The sequence below is a fragment of the Enhydra lutris genome, unplaced genomic scaffold (assembly GCF_002288905.1).
Source record: "Enhydra lutris kenyoni isolate GAN:26980312 unplaced genomic scaffold, ASM228890v2 scaffoldscaffold25, whole genome shotgun sequence".
NCBI classification, from domain to species: Eukaryota; Metazoa; Chordata; class Mammalia; order Carnivora; family Mustelidae; genus Enhydra; species Enhydra lutris.
Genome location: NW_019154109.1, coordinates 2,473,489 through 2,491,818, shown reverse-complemented (window position 1 = coordinate 2,491,818; position 18,330 = coordinate 2,473,489). Strand labels below are relative to the sequence as shown.

The 18,330-nt window shown below is 35.5% G+C and overlaps 1 protein-coding gene across 5 annotated transcripts in view; it reads right to left on the bottom strand.

The window, feature by feature from the left end:
• Positions 1-14,360: 14,360 nt before the first annotated feature.
• LOC111150935 (protein tyrosine phosphatase, receptor type C) overlaps positions 14,361-18,330 on the bottom strand; it is a 126,176-nt gene continuing 122,206 nt past the window's right edge. For all 5 annotated transcript variants that reach the window (XM_022508625.1, XM_022508626.1, XM_022508627.1 and 2 more), the window contains 2 exons: positions 17,188-17,323; positions 14,361-15,468 (listed from right to left, as the gene is read on the bottom strand). In XM_022508625.1, the coding sequence (XP_022364333.1) occupies positions 15,193-15,468; positions 17,188-17,323 (412 nt within the window). In that variant the 3' untranslated portion in view covers positions 14,361-15,192. The remainder of the gene's footprint in view (positions 15,469-17,187; positions 17,324-18,330) is intronic.

Here is an 18,330-nt window from a genome sequence, read left to right as displayed (position 1 = left end):
TGTAAAAACACTTCAGCTTAAGAAAATTATAGCAGAAAAAATGCAAATTGGTCTCTGTTACTTAATGTTAAAATATGAGCATAGGTCAGTAAAATAAACATATACTTTCTCAGATTTGTTTTTATTGAGCATGCATTCAGAAAGAAAATATGTATTTTAGATGAAGAAGTATCTGGCTAAAAGTCCAGTTTTCACAGACTTTTTTTTTCTTTTTCTCAGAGAGTTAGCTATTTCCATAGAATTGATTAAAAAAATTTTTTTTAAACTAATGATTTGGTCTTAGTCAAAAAAAGGAGAAGTTGGAGTTTAAAAATAAGTTGATGGTAGTTTGTTTATACAAGGAAAAAGTTTTAGAAAGTCCAGATTTAAATACTGAATATTTATATTTTGTTCTATTAGTAAAAGAACATTGCATTTAACCTAATAAAAAAGTTTAAAATAATTGTATGATTTGTTTGTCTGGTTTTCTTATCATAGCCTGCAAATCCCACTAAAATCATTTATGTTATGTGTGAAGTTCATAAGCTTCCAAAAAAAAAAAAGTTTTCTATTTTTCATAAAGCAAGGGATAGAATAGCCAAAATGACTGAGATAAGGATCGGGCTGCCCACGTAGAAAAGATTTACTTTCCAGGGAGGATTCAGAGACATTTCCTCTGACATTTTAGATTACAAATTATTGGGGTCAGAACTGTTTAAGCCTAAGAATTTTGAGTCTTCTTCTAGGACGTTTTTATAGTTTTTGAAGAAAATTTTTATTAAGCAAGTGTATCAGTAAAGCCCAGAATTTGCTTGTTCCAATTATTATGAATCCGCAGCCCTACCTCTTCGGTGATCTTTACATTTTCTTTAAAAATGGTATGATTTTTAAAGCATTAAATAGCAGCTTATTATTTCTGAATTAACAAATTTGTGTTAAGAATTACTCGTGAAATATGACAATTTCAATAATTGATAACTGACTATTACACTGAAACTGGAGTGGAATATGTAGCACTATCTCATGGGCTGGCCATGGCCCAAACTGAAGAGTTTTTACAATAAAAAAAAAAAAATTTTAGGGGTTCCTGGGTGGCTCAGTGGGTTAAGGCCTCTGCCTTCGGCTTGGGTCATGGTCTCAGGGTCCTGGGATGGAGCCCTACAGGGCTCTCTGCTCAGTGGGGAGTGTGCTTCCTCCTCTCTGCCTCTCTGCCTACTTGTGATCTCTTTCTGTCAAATAAATAAATAAAGTCTTTAAAAAATAAATAAATAAATAAAATTTTAAAGCCTTATTTTTTTAATACTACAAAGAAATTATACTTTCCTTTCGTGAAATTCATTTATTTTGAAGATTATTTCTATAAGAAGGATATATATATCAATTTATAAGTGCCCGTTTTATTAAAAATACTTATGAAAGAATCACCAATGTTTTCAAAGCCTGGTCAGTAGTAATATCACTTCACCGAGATCCTGTAAAATTCATACAACATTACATTATCTGGAAGTTAATCGCATATTTAATTTTGCACATGTCTGATGAGGGGGTGGGAAACACCATTGGAGCATCTGAGGCATTGTATTTTAGTAGCTGTTTCCAAGCAATCCCCATTTCTTATCTTAAAATTTGGTAAGTAGAATGTGGAATTATTTGTGAGGTAAGAACACTGGGGAGAAAGGACCTAAAACCAAAAGCTTCCCCCCAGGACAAAAAGTCCTAACAGAAAGAGGCCTCAGAACAGCAATTCTAAGTGTATTTAGCATCATTAAGTCACTCCCGTAAGTTCCTCTCTGAGTTCCTCACTGATCCCTCCGCTTCCTGTGTGAAGGCAGGAAGATGGCCCGAGGCTGCAGGCCACAGTGTCTCCTGAGCAGTTAAGCTCTGCTTTCTGGATGGGGTTTGTGGCAGACCACAGAGTCCCCCACAAACTTGCTTCCTTCCACCTAATAACCCTTTCATTAAAAAGTCCCTGGAGTCTACCATGTGATAGATACTTGAAATACAATGGACAAGCACCCTGAGGCTTGAGCTCTGTGAAGATAAACCATGATGAGGCAAAGGCCCAGGGGCTAGAGGAGGTGTTGGAAATGATCAGCGGTGGGGGAGAATGAAAGCAGCTAAGAACTCTAGAAGCCGGAGGAGAAGAGCACAACACTTGCTCTAAAACACAGAACTTCAGTGTGGGGTACTTGACTGAAAAAACATGGTATCCAGTTGAGGATCATCTATAGTAAATATTTCACTTGAGGTTGACATAAATTTATACTTAAAAAAAAAAGGAACGCCATGATGGAAATAGATGATAACTTATAGCCTTTAAAACATGCCTACCCACCATTTCAATAATCTTGCTACTGCAAGTTGCTGCAGAAGGGATACACAGGTGGGTTCAGATATAGTTCCTGATTTTGAGAAGCTATGTTCCCAGAGAGACACTTGTACAAATGTTACAATGGAACGTGATCTGTACTATGGTAGAGTTATAATCACTGTGGTGTATGAATCAGATGAAGGGAGCAATAAACTCTGGCCAAGGTAATAAGGAGATATTTAAAAGTTTAGTGATATTTGTAATGTGTCTTAACATAAATATTTAGCCATCAGTGTTGAGAACTTAAGTTATCACATCAGAAAAGGAGAAAAGTCTGGAGTGAAGCAAAGGTAACATAGATGAAAACAAAGACAATATCTGGGATAGGATAAAAATTGTAATTAATATGCCCAGAGAACTAGTCCCATCATAAAGTATCAATGTGATACTTAATGTTTAATCAACATTAAAAATGATTTTTGAAGATAAATAAATAAATCAGTAAATAAGAATTCTTAGGGTTCCTGGGTGGCTCAGTTGGTTAAGCCTCTCCCTTCAGCTCAGGTCATGATCTCAGGGTCCTGGGATAGAACCCCTGTGTCTGCCTTCCTGCTCAGAGGAGAGTCTGCTTCTCCCTCTGTCTCCTCGCCGTTGCTCGTGCCCTTACTCTTTCTCTCTGAAATAAATGAATGAACTCAAAAATTAAACAAGAATTCTTATAAATAAAATAATATTTTAGAGGGAATACATCAATATTAGCTAGAAAAATAAAGTTGAAGACTCTCAGAGAGATACTAAAAGGACACCAAGATTAGAAAAACAGCAAAGTAGGGGCGCCTGGGTGGCTCAGTGGGTTAAAGCCTCTGCCTTCGGCTCAGGTCATGATCCCAGGGTCCTGGGATCAAGCCCCGTGTGGGGCTCTCTGCTCAGCAGGGAGTCTGCTTCCCTTCCTCTCTCTCTGCCTGCCTCTCTGCCTACTTGTAATCTCTGTCAAATAAATAAAATCTAAAAAAAAAAAAAAAACAAAAAAAAACCAGCAAAGTAAGTGTAAGAAAGGGAATTTGGAGATTCAATTTAAAAAAAAAAAAAAAAAAAGGCAACCCTCACCTACCCCCAACAAATACACAAAACAAAAAATGACAAGATGAAGGGAGGGGAGAGGAGAGAAAGACTAAGAGTTAAAGAATGGGAAGGAAACAGGGAAGGAAATAATTTAGGGAAATTTATCCAAACTGAACAATATTCATTTTCATATAAATGAGTCTCCAAGAGAGTAAAACAATGAAATCAAACACAAATAAACAACACCTGCCCACATCTTGTCACCTTGTGAAAATTTAATTGATGGCAAAGAATAGATCCCCAAGATTTTGGAATAAAAACAAAAACAAAAACAGGTCAGAAACCAGGAATCAGGAGTGAAGTGGCTTCAGGAATTTATTCTCAGAAGCAAAAGACAATGCTGGAGAACAAGGGAAGTGCCTTTAAGAATCTGGAAGAATCGTATAGATGTGGAATGTTGAACAAGATTCCCTGAAGGAAACCGACAACATGGACAAAAAATTCAAAGATATATTAATTGAAAAAAAAATATGAAAACATTAAAATCTGCACCTAAAGATTGAAAGTAATCACTGTGCCCCAGGAAGACTTCATACAATAGATCAAGACTAAGAATGATGTTCTGAACTTTAAAGATCAAGAAAGAATCATGAAATTATCCAGAAAGAAAACACAAGTTAATGCTTAAAAGAAGAAATGTTTGGGTTGGCACCAACATTCCACTGCATCAAAGACAGAACTCAGTGAAACACATTCTATAAAATTCTTTGGAATCAAAAATGTGACTCCTAAGTTTTATACCTCCTGCATACTCTCCTTCCAGTGTAAAGACAACTCTATCAGATCAGAGGGAAACAGCATCATACAGAATATCAGATAAGACTCATTTTACAATGAAATCAAGCTAATTAGAGATGAATCCAAAGAAGAAATTCAGAAATTTAGAAGCCCTAGTGAGGATTCTAGACTCCAGCTCAGTTCAAATAGAGGTCGAATTCACTACCAGTCAACTTGTATTGTGAAATTAGCAATACAAATAAGAAAAGTATCAAGAGGTGGAAAGTCGATGTTGGAGGAAATGTGGACATGAAGATTTTTTTACCTCTAATAGCAGAGAGTAAAATAACAGCTAGGGAAGTTAAAACGGAAATTTTTATGAACTTTGCCTTAAGTTCAATGTAAAGTCATTTAAATTTAATATATGTTGTAAAGAAGAAATTTTTTTTAAAAAGATCTGTATTTTCTTTAAGTTTACACATATCTGTGTTTTATTAAACTTACATGCTGTGCAGTTATCATCATAATCCAATTTTAGGACATTTGTGTGTGTGTATGTGTATGTGTGTGTTTAAAAAAAAAGATTTTGTATTTTTATTGTTAGAGGGAGAGAGAAAAAAAGCAGGGGGAGGGACTGGAAGAGGCAGAAGCATGCTCCCTACTGAGCAAAGAGCTCTATGTGGGACTCCATCCTGGGACCCTGGGATCATGACCTGAACCCAAGGCAGACACTTAACCAACTGAGCCACCTAAAAAAGGTGGCTTCCCTGAAAAAGAAAATTTAAGTATGGGTCAAAATTTATTTCAACTCATTCAAGTCCCTCTTTGAATAAGTTCAATTGAAGTAAACATAATCCTTTTTATAAAAATAAAAAGAAAATCTCTGTTGTCAAATTTTTATTCTAAATTTTTCTACATTTTTCCTAATCTAAAAAAATTCTTATTTAGACCTTCTTCCCTCCCTCTTTGCCTCATTTCTTCCTTCTTTCCTAACTCCTATATATATATGGAGAAATGACTATAACAATATTCACCAAATTGTCATGATATTTATATCTGAAGTCTGTTCGGGAATTTTTAAGTTAAAATGCGTTGTTTTTCAAATAGGTAAGATTCAGTTAAAATCCAAAACAGTATGCTAAGATATACAAGCTCCTAGTCATGTCACCATTCCTCACTAGCCCCTCTAGGTAAATACAGATATCCTTGAATGGTAGTACCTTAGGTTATTTATCCAGCTATCTATAGATGGACACTTGGGTTTTTTCTAATAATTTCCAGTTTACAAGAAAGATATAATAATTTGCATATGTAACATTTTGTAACTTTACGATATTTCTGGATGGTTAATTAAGAAATGTGGTGTTTCTAGGCTAAAAGCATAAATTCGTCTGTAACTTTGGCAGCTATGGCCACATTGCCTATTGTAGGGCTGTTCCTTTGTACTAGTCCTTATTTCTGCACAGCACTGAGAACAGCATATGGACAAGCTTTTGTATATTTATCATTATGAACTATTTCAATGTTGTTTTAATTTGCATCTTTCTTCTATGAGTGAGTTTGAGTATCTCTTCTTATGTTTAGGGATTTTTGTAGTACATGTTTTGTGAACTCTCTTGACTAATTTTCAGTTGGATTTGGAATTTTTTTTTTTTAACTTTTTATTGGTTCTTTTCTGATTGCTAGTTTTTATGTAAGAATATATCAGCTTTATAAAACAATACTTATTCTAAAAACATACAGACTCATGAATAAAGAATTTGGCCTGATAAAGTAGAGGAAAACCTCCTCTGATAAAGGAAAGAAAAAGTGAGTATGATAAGGATGGGAATATATATTTTTAAGTGAATAAGAAGAAATTCAGGTGAGTGGCTGCTGCTTCCTCCTCCTCTTCCTCTTCTTCCTCTTCTTCTTCTCCTTCTCCTCCTCCTCCTCTTCCTCCTCCTCCTCCTCTTCCTCCTCCTCCTTCTTCTTTAGGAAAACAATCAATGACATTTGATGAAAGTAGGAGACTTGGGGTTGGTTCAAGTTTGGAAGAACACCAAGGAAGACAGTGAAAGAGATCAGTTTATAGCAGAAAATATTCCATTCATCACATTGTGGTCCTGAATCAAGTTTGGAACCATCCATATTTAATGATACCAATAAGTAATTTAAGTGTTTGTTGTTGTTGTTGTTGTTGTTGTCGTCTTAAATAATAATAGTTCCAATCAGAGAAGCTGCGGAACTGGAAATGGGAACAGATGGGAGAAATCAAATGAATGCACACTTAATTGTCAGTTAGAAAGGAGTATTTGTGGGCCAAGGTAGTGCAAGGACCTGATGATACTGTTGCATAAATGTTTGAAGTCAAGGGTACAGAAAGAAAAGAAGAATCAGGGTGGGAAGAAGGATTAACATTATCCATGGAGTACCGAGAAATCCCAGACCATATCCAGTTCTTCTTCCTTTTTTTTTGGTGAAACTTAATACCAAAACATATCTTGCACTTGTAATAATTTCAGAAGCTACACAAAATCACCAAACATAAAGCTCAAATGATATTCCCAGAGAAATATCTTATATGTAAATCCCCATGGAATTATGTTAGATAATGAATAGCCTACAAAGTGTATCATCTTGCAATGTTACATAAAATTAGTCTTTCTCTTTAACGTTGTGTAAATGTAGGGTTGGTATTGTTTCTGAAATTTACACATTCCCTGAATAACTACAGGGCATTGAATTGAAACATACTAAAAAAAAATCTGTAGAAATTCAGTGGGTTTTAGTAATTCAACTAAACTTACCATTGAGTTGACTGATTTTGACCTTTTACTAACTTCCTGCATTTAAATTGTGAACAAATATTTTGCTACCTCTTGAAAGAACAAATAGAGTTCATTTCCTACTGATTCTCATAAAAAAGAAATTTGAGTTCCATGATTTAATGCTACTTTAAACAAAAAAGAAAACTGCCAAATCATGTTTTATTTGCAAAAATAACTTGTTTCATTTAAGAAGTCATTTCATAAGACTAAAAAAGACTATGATCCCAGATGAGAAACATTAGACCATCTTAAGGGAAACCCACATACTTGCACACACACACTGAAAAATCCAGACCAAAGTTCTCTGCATTTATATCACTGATATATATTTGCTCACATAATTAACATAACCCTAGCTGTTGGAAAAAGTGCTTCTTGTATGTTGAACCAAGTGTGATCCTTTATGGTGTCCTTCAATAGGGATGCAGAGTTATTTAGAATTACTGGATATTCAAAGATATTATGGGGATCAAAGTCAAGCTACAGCTTCTAGGACAAAGATCTCATGGATTATTAAAGACTTGTCACCTAATCGGCAGTATCCCTATGGAAAAAGAATAGTGTGTGGGAGAAGGAAAGCATGCTCTTAAAAGATAATGTCAAAATAATAATTGTTAAAATGTTCCACAGAGTGTTCAACTTTAAATAGGTAACAACTGTTTGCTATTCTTTATGATGGTCCATCCCAAGATGAGAAAAACGATGGAAAGTTTACTGGCCAAGGCAATTTATTTTTTAACTTTTTGAAAAAGATTTATTTGAGAGAGAGCGAGCAAGGTGGGGGAGGGACAGAGGGAAAGGAAGAGAATCTTAAGCAGACTCTCCACTGAACCTGGAGCCTGACGTGGGGCTGAATCCCACGACCCTGAGATTATGACCAGAGCCAGAATCAAGAGTCAGATGCCCCACTGATGGAGCCACCCATGTGATTCTTGGCCAAGGCAATTTAAAGTAACTCAAAACAGATAATAGATGACCATTAAGTTTACTTTTTAAAATTTCCATTAATTATGAAAAAATATCCAAATTTATGGTATTAAATCCTCTGCATATCCTTTGTTTACCAACCCTGTCTTTAGGTTAAGCTGTCAATGCAATGGAAGCAAGTAATTAAATATAAATGGGAACTCCTTTATAAAGGGATTTACTACATGTGAATTTCTTATAAATATAATAATTCATTTCTCCCCTTTCTGTCTTATGACTTATAACACATAACAAAAGCCATGAAATGTAATTCATGAGGGATAATAGTGTCTGAGTTAATGAAAAATCTGAATTATTGATTACTGGTAAAAATTCTCAGTACACAGTTCCCTATGTATACTGCAAAGAAATCCCTGCTTTGAGTCTGTGTCAGCTAGTGTGGTGGTGGCGGGGAGGAGGCAGATTCTGTGAGTGTCCTGGTATGACCCTACTTTCCATTCCATGTATTAATAATAGGCAGATTATTTCCCTTTCTAGTGTCGCATCTTTTCCCCACTTCCCAGCCTGAAAAAAGATTATGCAAACATAAAAATTCAAGACAATACTATTCTCCTTTGATAGTTCATCAGCCTCTGCAGATCTGGATTGCCTACTATATGTGAGTGATATTAATGGACCCTGTAAGTTCTCCTTTCTAGGAAAATTAACTATGTGTACCAGAGGTCCCACTTTTACTATGCTGAGAAGGTGCATATGAATCAAGAAAGCACTGGTTTTTCTAGAGGGAAATGCATGTGTGACTTTACGCAGGATGTCCATTTCCAATTACATGGTCTCCTAAGTTTGGGGACAGCTAGGTCAAAAAAAACCAAGCTCCCTTGGACTCACCAGAGAGAGTGAATGAGTCATACTTGCCATAAATGTGGTTTGCATTTTATGGTGCCCTGTTAACTTGTTTCAAATACTGATTGATGGGTTCTCTGACAAACATACTGAAATGTGATCCAAACGGTAAGAACTTGTTCTGATTACCAAATTGAGAGACAATGGAACAGTGACATTTGTGATTTATTGTTAGGCTTTATTTCCTGGCACTCGCTTTAGCGATGAGGTGATCTTTGTTCATATGTATTATGAGAATAATCCTTTCCCATGGATGTTTAAGAGTGTATTTATTTTGTATAATAACTTCAATGTTGTGAATTCAGCTAAGCTTACTCTGTTGTGCAGTGTTGTTGAGAGTGTGTAACACATGGTTTTGTTTTTGTTTTAATCATGGGCAGAGAAAAGACATAAAATAAATTCATTATTTTCTCCACTAATTTTTCCAAACACATGAACAACGTTGATACTCAGAGCCAAAAGAGCAAAAGGTTATGAACGCAGCCTACGGTGCCAGCAAGGGCTGGTTCAAATCTTGACTCTGCCATTTACTAGATGTAGTACAACAGGCTGGCTACCAAACTTTACTAAGCCTCAGTTCCTTGTCTACAAAGTGGAGATACTAAGAGTCTGTGCGGCATAGAATCTGTCTTGATAAACAAACATAGGTAAGACAATTAATAAAATGCCAAGCCTGTATTATGCCTCAATAAACATTAGCTGTTACGATTATTATTGCTTTTTAAAAATATTGTAATTTTATTTTTTTTCAGTGTTCCAAGATTCATTGTTAAATTTAGAAGTAACGACACAGCTTGCACACCCTTTCATTGGGTCAGTAGTGAACAACAACAAAAAAGTGCCAAGAAAATGTAAAGAGACACGTAAGGAGGCTTACAAAAGAATGATTACGGAAAATAGACCCTTAACAATATGAATCTTTTCACCTGAAATAGGAAATGAAAAAGCTCAATTCTGAATGTGTCTCTTTGAAGAACCTTCAGCCTGTTCCAGTTGTAAAGTTTGTATAGGAGAATGAAAGCATAGCCTATTCTACTCGTTTCAACAAATATTCTTTTCCTTTGAAGTTGTACATTTGAAAGTCTTTATGTCAAGAAACATGTTAAAGTTAAGCAGGAGCAATTACCACACATTTAATTTGACCTAATATACTGCAATGAGAACATTTTAAAACAAATCTCTGGTGTAAATTAATAATTAAGATCAGTCCCAGTTAGTTAAAAGAAACAATAAACTTTGTATTCAGTGTTTTAGGGGGAACAGAGCAAGCATAGATGTGAAAGTTTCACTGTACATGTATGAGAGTTTTGATTAAAAGCTTATATTTCTAAACTATCATTGCAAAGACATTCAGCTCATCCCTATAAAACATGGTTTTATAATTTCAAGGGACTATTACAATGTATGTCTCTTTTCCGCAAATATTTATTTGTTGTAAAAAATAAATGGCTTGGGAGCTGAATTTTAAGAACAGTAAATGTATATTTTATTTCCAATGAATCCTGGTACCAGCAATAAAATAAACTTTAAAAGAAACATAGTCTCTTTTTTGCCCAATAAATGTACAATGATATCCAGAGCCTTAACCCTAGAATGGACCAGCCTTTATTAAATTGGAAATTTTTGTTTAATTTCTCTAACTAGGCCTTGGAATTACTAATGGCAATCCCAAACTTTAGAAAACGAATCTTTTATATCTCATGATAGATTCTCTAGGAATGCGACCTATAGTCATGGGCATGGGTCTATAATTCATATATGATTTTCTTTTTAAAAATAAAAATTATATACATCTAATTCCATGTTCTAATGCAATGGGTCCCACCTTCTGATTGATAGATATTCTCACAGAGTAACGATCCTTCTGACCCCCTATTCTAGTTCTTCATTTACAACTTCTCATTTAAAAAAGAAAAAATAAAGTTTCCAACTTGCTTCTTAAAATAACAGAAATTGCCATGGCTCTATTTTGTAAGTATTTATTTTGTATCTTCTCAAAAGGGTAGACTCAAGTGGAAAAAACACATCAAAAACACATAATAGCCCCATTTGGAAGATGTCACTTGCCCCTAAAACCTCAGAGGGACACTGCACTTGTAAACTATTTAAAATTCAGAACTTCTGCTGTTCGTATTTTGAAGAAGCTCACAAATAAAATGGGCTCATGTTGTTATGCCCCAATAATGGGTGCGTGATTAAAGGAGCGAGACTGATACAAAGCGAAGGTCAAGCAAAGCTTTATTTCGTGCCAAGCATCAAGAATCTAACCGAACGTTTGGGACGCACCTCTTACAAGAGAGGGTGACCCTTCTCTGTTTCACAGACTAGCTTTTAAGGGCAAAGGCCATGCGGTCAGACCGGGCCACACACAGGTGGCCAATGAGATTGTAACACACACAGGAAACTCCACAGTGATGCTAGGTGACAATTTACCCTAGTGGACATTTGAACCAGCCTATTACACCTTGACTGGGATTGGCGCCCAAAAGTCTCCCAAAGGGCGGGGGGCCCATACTCCTTGGTAACCAGGGAGACAGTATGCATCCCCCCACTGATCTGATGCCTCCACCTGGCCTGACCCACCTTTGTATCTAGGCTTTGTTACCTGAAGCTGGTTTCGGGGACTTGTCTCCAAGTAAATCCCCTGGGGGAAGTGTAGCAGGGACAGTTTCTAAATAGGTCCTTACAATGTAACACTAGTTTGCTACAAACAAAAACTGTGTACCTTAACATTACCTAGTAAATGGCAACTGATTGCATGTTAATTGGAGATATCAAGGCATTAAAAGTTTGATGGACTAAAAACATAAAAAAATGAAAGTTTGAGTGACTAATGAGAGACGTGAAAGCAAGTTTTCTTTCTTCATGGTACCCATACTGGATGATTCTAGACCCCCTTTTCTCACTAATAAGTAAGGAGATAGTATGTAAACTCAGTATAAATTAGAAACTAATGTTTCATTTTAAAATTCACTTCTTTTCATATGTTAACAAGGTACTATCCAAAAAAGTAATAATTAATTGCTAATTTCACGTTTCTAATAAAAGAATTAGAAAGATGAACACAAGATAAATTGAGTTGAATGGAAAGTAATTGATGATACATAGTTAAGACACTTAAAATCAGTCAGGAGAGTGAAGATTTAGAAAACAAAGTTAACCTAAATGTAGTGTGTGACTAATGTAATAACCTCATCCAGAATTCACCAAAAAGAGTGTTCATTAGTTTTTGGAAAATGCCATTTTTCTTTAATTTTTTATGATTCTAAACAATTTTTAGACTATGGATCTTTTAAAAAGAAAACTGAGACTTGTGACCGGCATCTGGGTGTCGCAATCAGTTAAGCATCTGACTCTTGGTTCTGGCTCGGGTCATGATCTTAGGGTTGTGGGATCGAGCCCCATATTGGCCTGGGCACTCAGTGGGGAGTCTGCTCCAGATTCTCTCTCTCCCTCTGCCCCAGTTCCTTGTGCATGCACACACTTTCTCTCAAATAATAATAAAAAAAAAAAAAACCTTTAAAAAAATTGAGATCTATGACATTGTTCTACAAATGTTCATTGCATTAAGCCTGTGTTTTAATATGTGCTTATGTAATTCATATAGGAATACATAACATAATATATTATATATGAGAAGATAATGATTGGATTTTATTATGATTATTAATGTTAATTTCTGGTAAAAGCAGTCTAATAATTTTAAGTTTTGATTTAAAACTCAGTTAGTTAACATAGAGTGTAATATTACTTTCAGGTGTACAATACAGTGATTCACTTCCATACATCACCCAGTGCTCATCACAACAAACGTACTCCATAATGCCCATCACTTATTTTACCCATCCCCCACCCACTTCCCTTCTTGTAACCAGCAGTTTGTTCTCTATAGTTAAGAGTCTGTTTCTTGGTGGGGCGCCTGGGTGGCTTAGTGGCTTAAAGCCTCTGCCTTCAGCTCAGGTCATGATCCCAGCATCCTGGGATCAAGCCCTGCATTGGGCTCTCTGCTCAGCAGGGAGCCTGCTTCCTCCTCTCTCTCTCTCTGCCTGCCTCTTTGCCTACTTATGATCTCTATCTGTCAAATAAAATAAATAAAATCTTTAAAAAAAAAAAGAGTCTGTTTCTTGGGGCGCTTAGGTGGCTCAGTAGGTTAAGCCTCTGCCTTCGGCTCAGGTCATGATCTCAGATCCTGGGATGGAGTCCCACATCGGGCTCTCTGCTCAGCAGGAGGCCTGCTTTTCCCTCTCTCTCTGCCTGCCTCTCTGCCTACTTGTGATCTCTCTGTGTGTCTAATAAATAAATAAAATCTTAAAAAAAAAAGTCTTTCTTTGCAAGCTGGAACAGCTGCTCTGGAAAACAGTATAGAGTTTCCTTAAAAAGTTGAAAATAGAGCTACCCTACAACCCAGCAATCACACTACTGGGTATTTGCCCTAAAGATACAAATGTAGTGATCCAAAGGGGCACGTGCACCCGAAAGTTTATAGCAGCAATGTCCACAATAGCCAAACTATGGAAAGAACCTAGATGTCCATCAACAGAAGAATGGATAAAGAAGATGTGGTATATATATATATACAATGGAATACTATGCAGCTGTCGAAAAAAAGAAATCTTGCCACTTGCAATGATGTGGATGGAACTAGAGGGTATTATGCTAAGCGAAATAAGTCAATCAGAGAAAGACAATTATCATATGATCTCTCTGATATGAGGAATTTGAGAGGCAGTGTGGGGGACCATGGGGTTAAGGGAGGGAAAAGTGAAATAAGATGGGACCAGGGAGGGAGACAAACCATAAGAGACTCTTAATCTCAGAAAACAAACTGAAGGCTACTGGGGGTAGGGGGAGGGATAGGGTAGCTGGGTGATGGACACTGGGGAGGGTATGTTTTATGGTGAGTGCTGTGAATTGTGTAAGACTAATGATTCACAGACCTGTACTCCTGAAGCAACTAATACATTGTATGTTAATAAAAAATGAAAAAAAAAAGAGTCTTTTTCTTGGTTTGCCTCTCTTTCTCTCTCTTTTTTGCCTTTGCTTATTTGTTTTGTTTCTTAAATTACACATGTGGTATTTGTCTTTCTCTGACTGACTTATTTCCCTTAGTATAATAGTCTCTAGCTCCACCATGTCATTGCAAATGGCAAGATTTCATTCCTTTTTATGGCTGAGTAGTATTTCATTGCGTATATATACCATAACTTCTTTATCCATTCATCAATCAATGGACACGGGCTTTTTCCATAATTCAACTATTATAATCTAAGCATTTGAGAAATTCAGAGTCAATGCACTTCTGTTGTGATAAATGGAATTGTTGAATCAATATATTGTACACCTGAAACTAGTAAACACTGTATATTAGCTATACTGGAATTATAATAAAATAAAATAGATAAAAAAACAAAGTAAATGCACTTGGGTGAAAGTTAAGCATGAATTTTAAAATGGAAAGTATACATGTGCAATATTATATTTCTCATATCAGTGTTGCATCCATAAAAATAGATCAGGTTTCAAATTAAATATTTCACACAAATATGTTTGCATAATTCTATTTGTTTCCCATGAATATTAATATAAAGGGCATTTGTTTAAAGATGTTTATTTAAATTCAGCTGCAACAAACATAATTCTTGGTCAAAAGTATCAAGCAATGAATTTCACATATTATACAGGGAATAGTCCATGCTACAAAATTATAAACACCATATGAATATAACAAGATGAGCTTGCTTAAAAATTTTAAATTAGATTAAATGAGCTTGAAAGGTAAGGACTAAATGTTAACATATGGAATGTAAGATTTCCAAATGTTAATTTAGTTAACTTTCTTGTAGTAACTACACACACACATACTACTTTTATGTCTATTTCTAAAAATAAAATAGTAAACTACAAGATATATATGAGTAGAACAAGGAGGACATCTTGAGGTCATTCTAGAAATGCACATTTTATTCTTAGGTCTCACACACAATTCATGATTTAAAAAATAGGTCATTTAAACTAAGTTAATATATTCAGTATAAAATGTGTTTTTTCTTCAAATAAAAGGGCAAAATTTCTCAAAAGCATTTAAGTTCACTTAAAAGTACCCTCTCTCCTCTTTCTGTTGCTGTTTCTGTCTCACACACACACACACACACACACACATACACACATCCAAAGACTACAAAGAAGATATTTTTTTGATGAATGACAGGTAAAATTTTAAAATATGAATAAAACTGTACAAATGTTTTAGCAAAACTGTCTTAAATATGTTTCCACAGTAGTAAAAAAAAAAAAAAAAACTTCTCAAATATTTGTCCAAAGTACTTCATTCATTAATCCACTGTATATCTATTTTATCCTCCTACTTTTAGAAAAATAGAAATAACACTTAATACAATGTTTTGAGTCCTGTATATGTCTTTCCTATGCACTTTGAGTTAAACCTGGACTCGGAGGACCATTGGCAGAATGTTCTGGCTCTTCAGGGCCATTCGTGATTTTAGTACCTTCATCTTCTTTGTTTCCTTCATTGGCCTTATCAAGGGCACCAGGTGAACCAACACAATTAGCACCCTGTTTTGCTTTGTCCAATTCATTATCAAATTCGATTTTATCTTCTTGGTTGTTGCTTTTCTTTATTTGTCCATTCTGGGCAGGATAAGTGCTAGCAATGACATCATACAGGAATTGGTATTGCTCCTAGTAAAAGAAAGAAGCAAAAAAGCTTATGTAATATTATAAAGAAAGTTTACGTATTTATTTTTATGTCAGATGAAAATTAGCAAGAACTGGTCATCTCCTTGGAAGTCTTGGATAGCAGAAAATTACTTTTTTTTTGTTTTTATAAAAAGAACATTTTAAATGGCTTAGTCCCCCTTTAGTTCTAAAGGATTGACTGCAGGGTATTCCTCAAAGTTTACCTTGGAGTAACACCAAACGTGTTCATTCTCCTCCCAGGCCACGTGGGGTCTAATTTCTTTGCCTTGGCCCATGATGCCACTTTCTGGGCTTATCCTTCTTGGTTTAATGCCTAAGCATCATTCCTCTAAGTATCAGAGCAGAAATCACTTGCTTCTGGAAAGTCTGTGCAGATCCCCATAGATTAAATTCAGTGCCCCTATTCATGTTCTTTGTATAATCTCTCTGTCATTTCAATTACTACATTGTTTAACAAATATCCACATTTTCCTCATACTAAACTGTGAGTCTCTTATTGGCAAGAGCACATAGTAGGCGCTCAGGACATTTTTATAATCAACTGTACGCAAGCTCAGTGTCCTGCACCGTTAAAAGCTGCATAGATCTGAGTGAGTGGTTAAGCTTATATGGTGACTAGTTATGAATTTCTGGACTACCCGGAATATCCAGGTTAGATTGATTACAAAACGCCACACTTGCTATTCTCACTGGATCAACACTTCTTGGCAAGGTGACTTTGCAGACCCATTCAACAAGAAGTGGAGTCAATTTCCCCATTTCTTGAATCTGAGCTGGCGTGGTGACTTGTTTGGATAAGAAAATGCGGAGGACGACAGATTGTGCCAGTTTCCAAGCCCGGGCCTCAAGAGGTCTCACATTCGGCTGCCCTGCTTCTCAGAATTCTGTTGCCTTAATGGGAATGTGCCTGCGCTAGTCCTCCAGAGAGGAAGACACCTGCGTTCTACTCACCCCTGTTGCCAGAGCTAAAGGCTTGCAACTGCCAATCTGTTAGTGGTAGGGATCACTTTGGATGAGCCAAATCCCAGCAGACACATCAGCAGTGGCAAACCAGTAAGTGAGCCTTGTCCACGTTGGTTGACGCTGATGTGATTGGCAGAACTCTTTCATTGCACCAATAGACTATTGAACTATAATAGTTCTTTTTTTTTTTTTTTTTGCCATTAATTTTGAGGTGGTTTGTTACACAGCAATACAAATTAATACAGGAGTAAAGATGGGGAAAATTAGGGAATTCATGAGCATTTGAAGAGAAGTTCTTCATGAACTGCCACAACAAACTGCTGGCAAGTTCTAGTTAGTTCTTTTATTTATATTAATAATAATCTAGGGGAGCCTGGGTGGATCAGTCAGTTAAGCATCTGCCTTCAGCTCAGGTCATGATCTTGGGGTCCTGGAATCGAGTCCCAGGTGGGGTTCCTATTCAGTGGGGAGCCTGCTTCTCCTTCTCCCTCTGCCTGCCACTGCACCAGGTTGTGCTCTCTCTCAGATAAATAAATGAAATCTTTAAAAAATAAAATATAATAATTTAATGTGAATTATCATGTAGAAAAGGAAGATAGGAAAGAAAAATAGAAAGGTAAATAGAAGAGAAGAGAAAAGTTGAGGAATAGGGAAGACGGGGAGGGAAGGAAAGAAAGAGAAGAAACCGTTAAAATAAAAATGCAAAAGACATCAAAAGCAGCTGTGAGATCTACTTACAAACGTGGGAACCATTCCTGGTCTAGCTCTGCGGAGAGATTTTACTACTTGAAAAACATCTATTACTTCTTCCGTTTCTGCACTTTCCAGGAGATTTAGCAAAGCACAAAATAGTCCTGTTTGCTGAGATCCATCTCTATAAAATGAAGAAAAGTTTTAAAAAGAAAATAATACTACATTTTATGGAGAAAGCGATATTAGAATAAAAACTGAGAGAGATGAAATGCATTCTTCACTTCATGTTTATTGTAATTATGTCATTCCAATCTCCTAAGAGCAAAATGTTTCTGCTAAATGCATTTTTTTGGAAAACTTTTTTCGGTTTGAGAATATAATAATCTTATAGTTTAAAAATACTTGTCTCAGGCTTCATAAATATTTTTTTCTTCTGTTTAGTCCCTTATAGATTACAATGCATTTTTATTTACATCTGAAGTTGTAAGGAAGTTGTTAGGACAAATATTGTAATGCCAATTTGACAGATGAGGACATCAAGACTTAGGGAAGATAGAGACATGCCCAGAAAGCAATAAAACCAGAAATACGGGACCAAATATTTTGTATATTGCTAGAACACATGCCTTCTCTCTTTCTCTCTTCTGACTCTCTAATGCTTTTTACAAATGTCCACATTTCTGTATCAATAGAAAAATGACACCTGGTGTAATTATTCATTAATAGAGGACAACTCAATGATTTACTTACCTATAAGAAGCATGTTACATTATAATAAAGATTCAATTATGTTATTAGCAGGATTTTATTTATTGTACATAACTAAGGGACATATAATAGATATTCAGCCATATCTTAAGAAACACATATAATTTTAAAGCTTAACGTTGCCTACTTTAGCTTTCTTTTGCACAAATATCACCTTTGGAAACTCTAATAAAGACTGAAAAGTCGTGCATCCATAAGGACTTGATACTGGTGTATGCAATTTTAATAATAATAATGAAGCTTTCTTGAAATTTCTAAAAGCATCTCAGTAAATTTGCATTTCTCATTTTCCTTTTTATTTTTATTTTGCATTTACTTTAATATGTTTTATGTAAATATTTTATATTATGCATCCTTCTTTCAATATCTCTTTTTTAAGGTAGATATGTAGGCATCTCTCACACATGAAAGTCAAGGGTC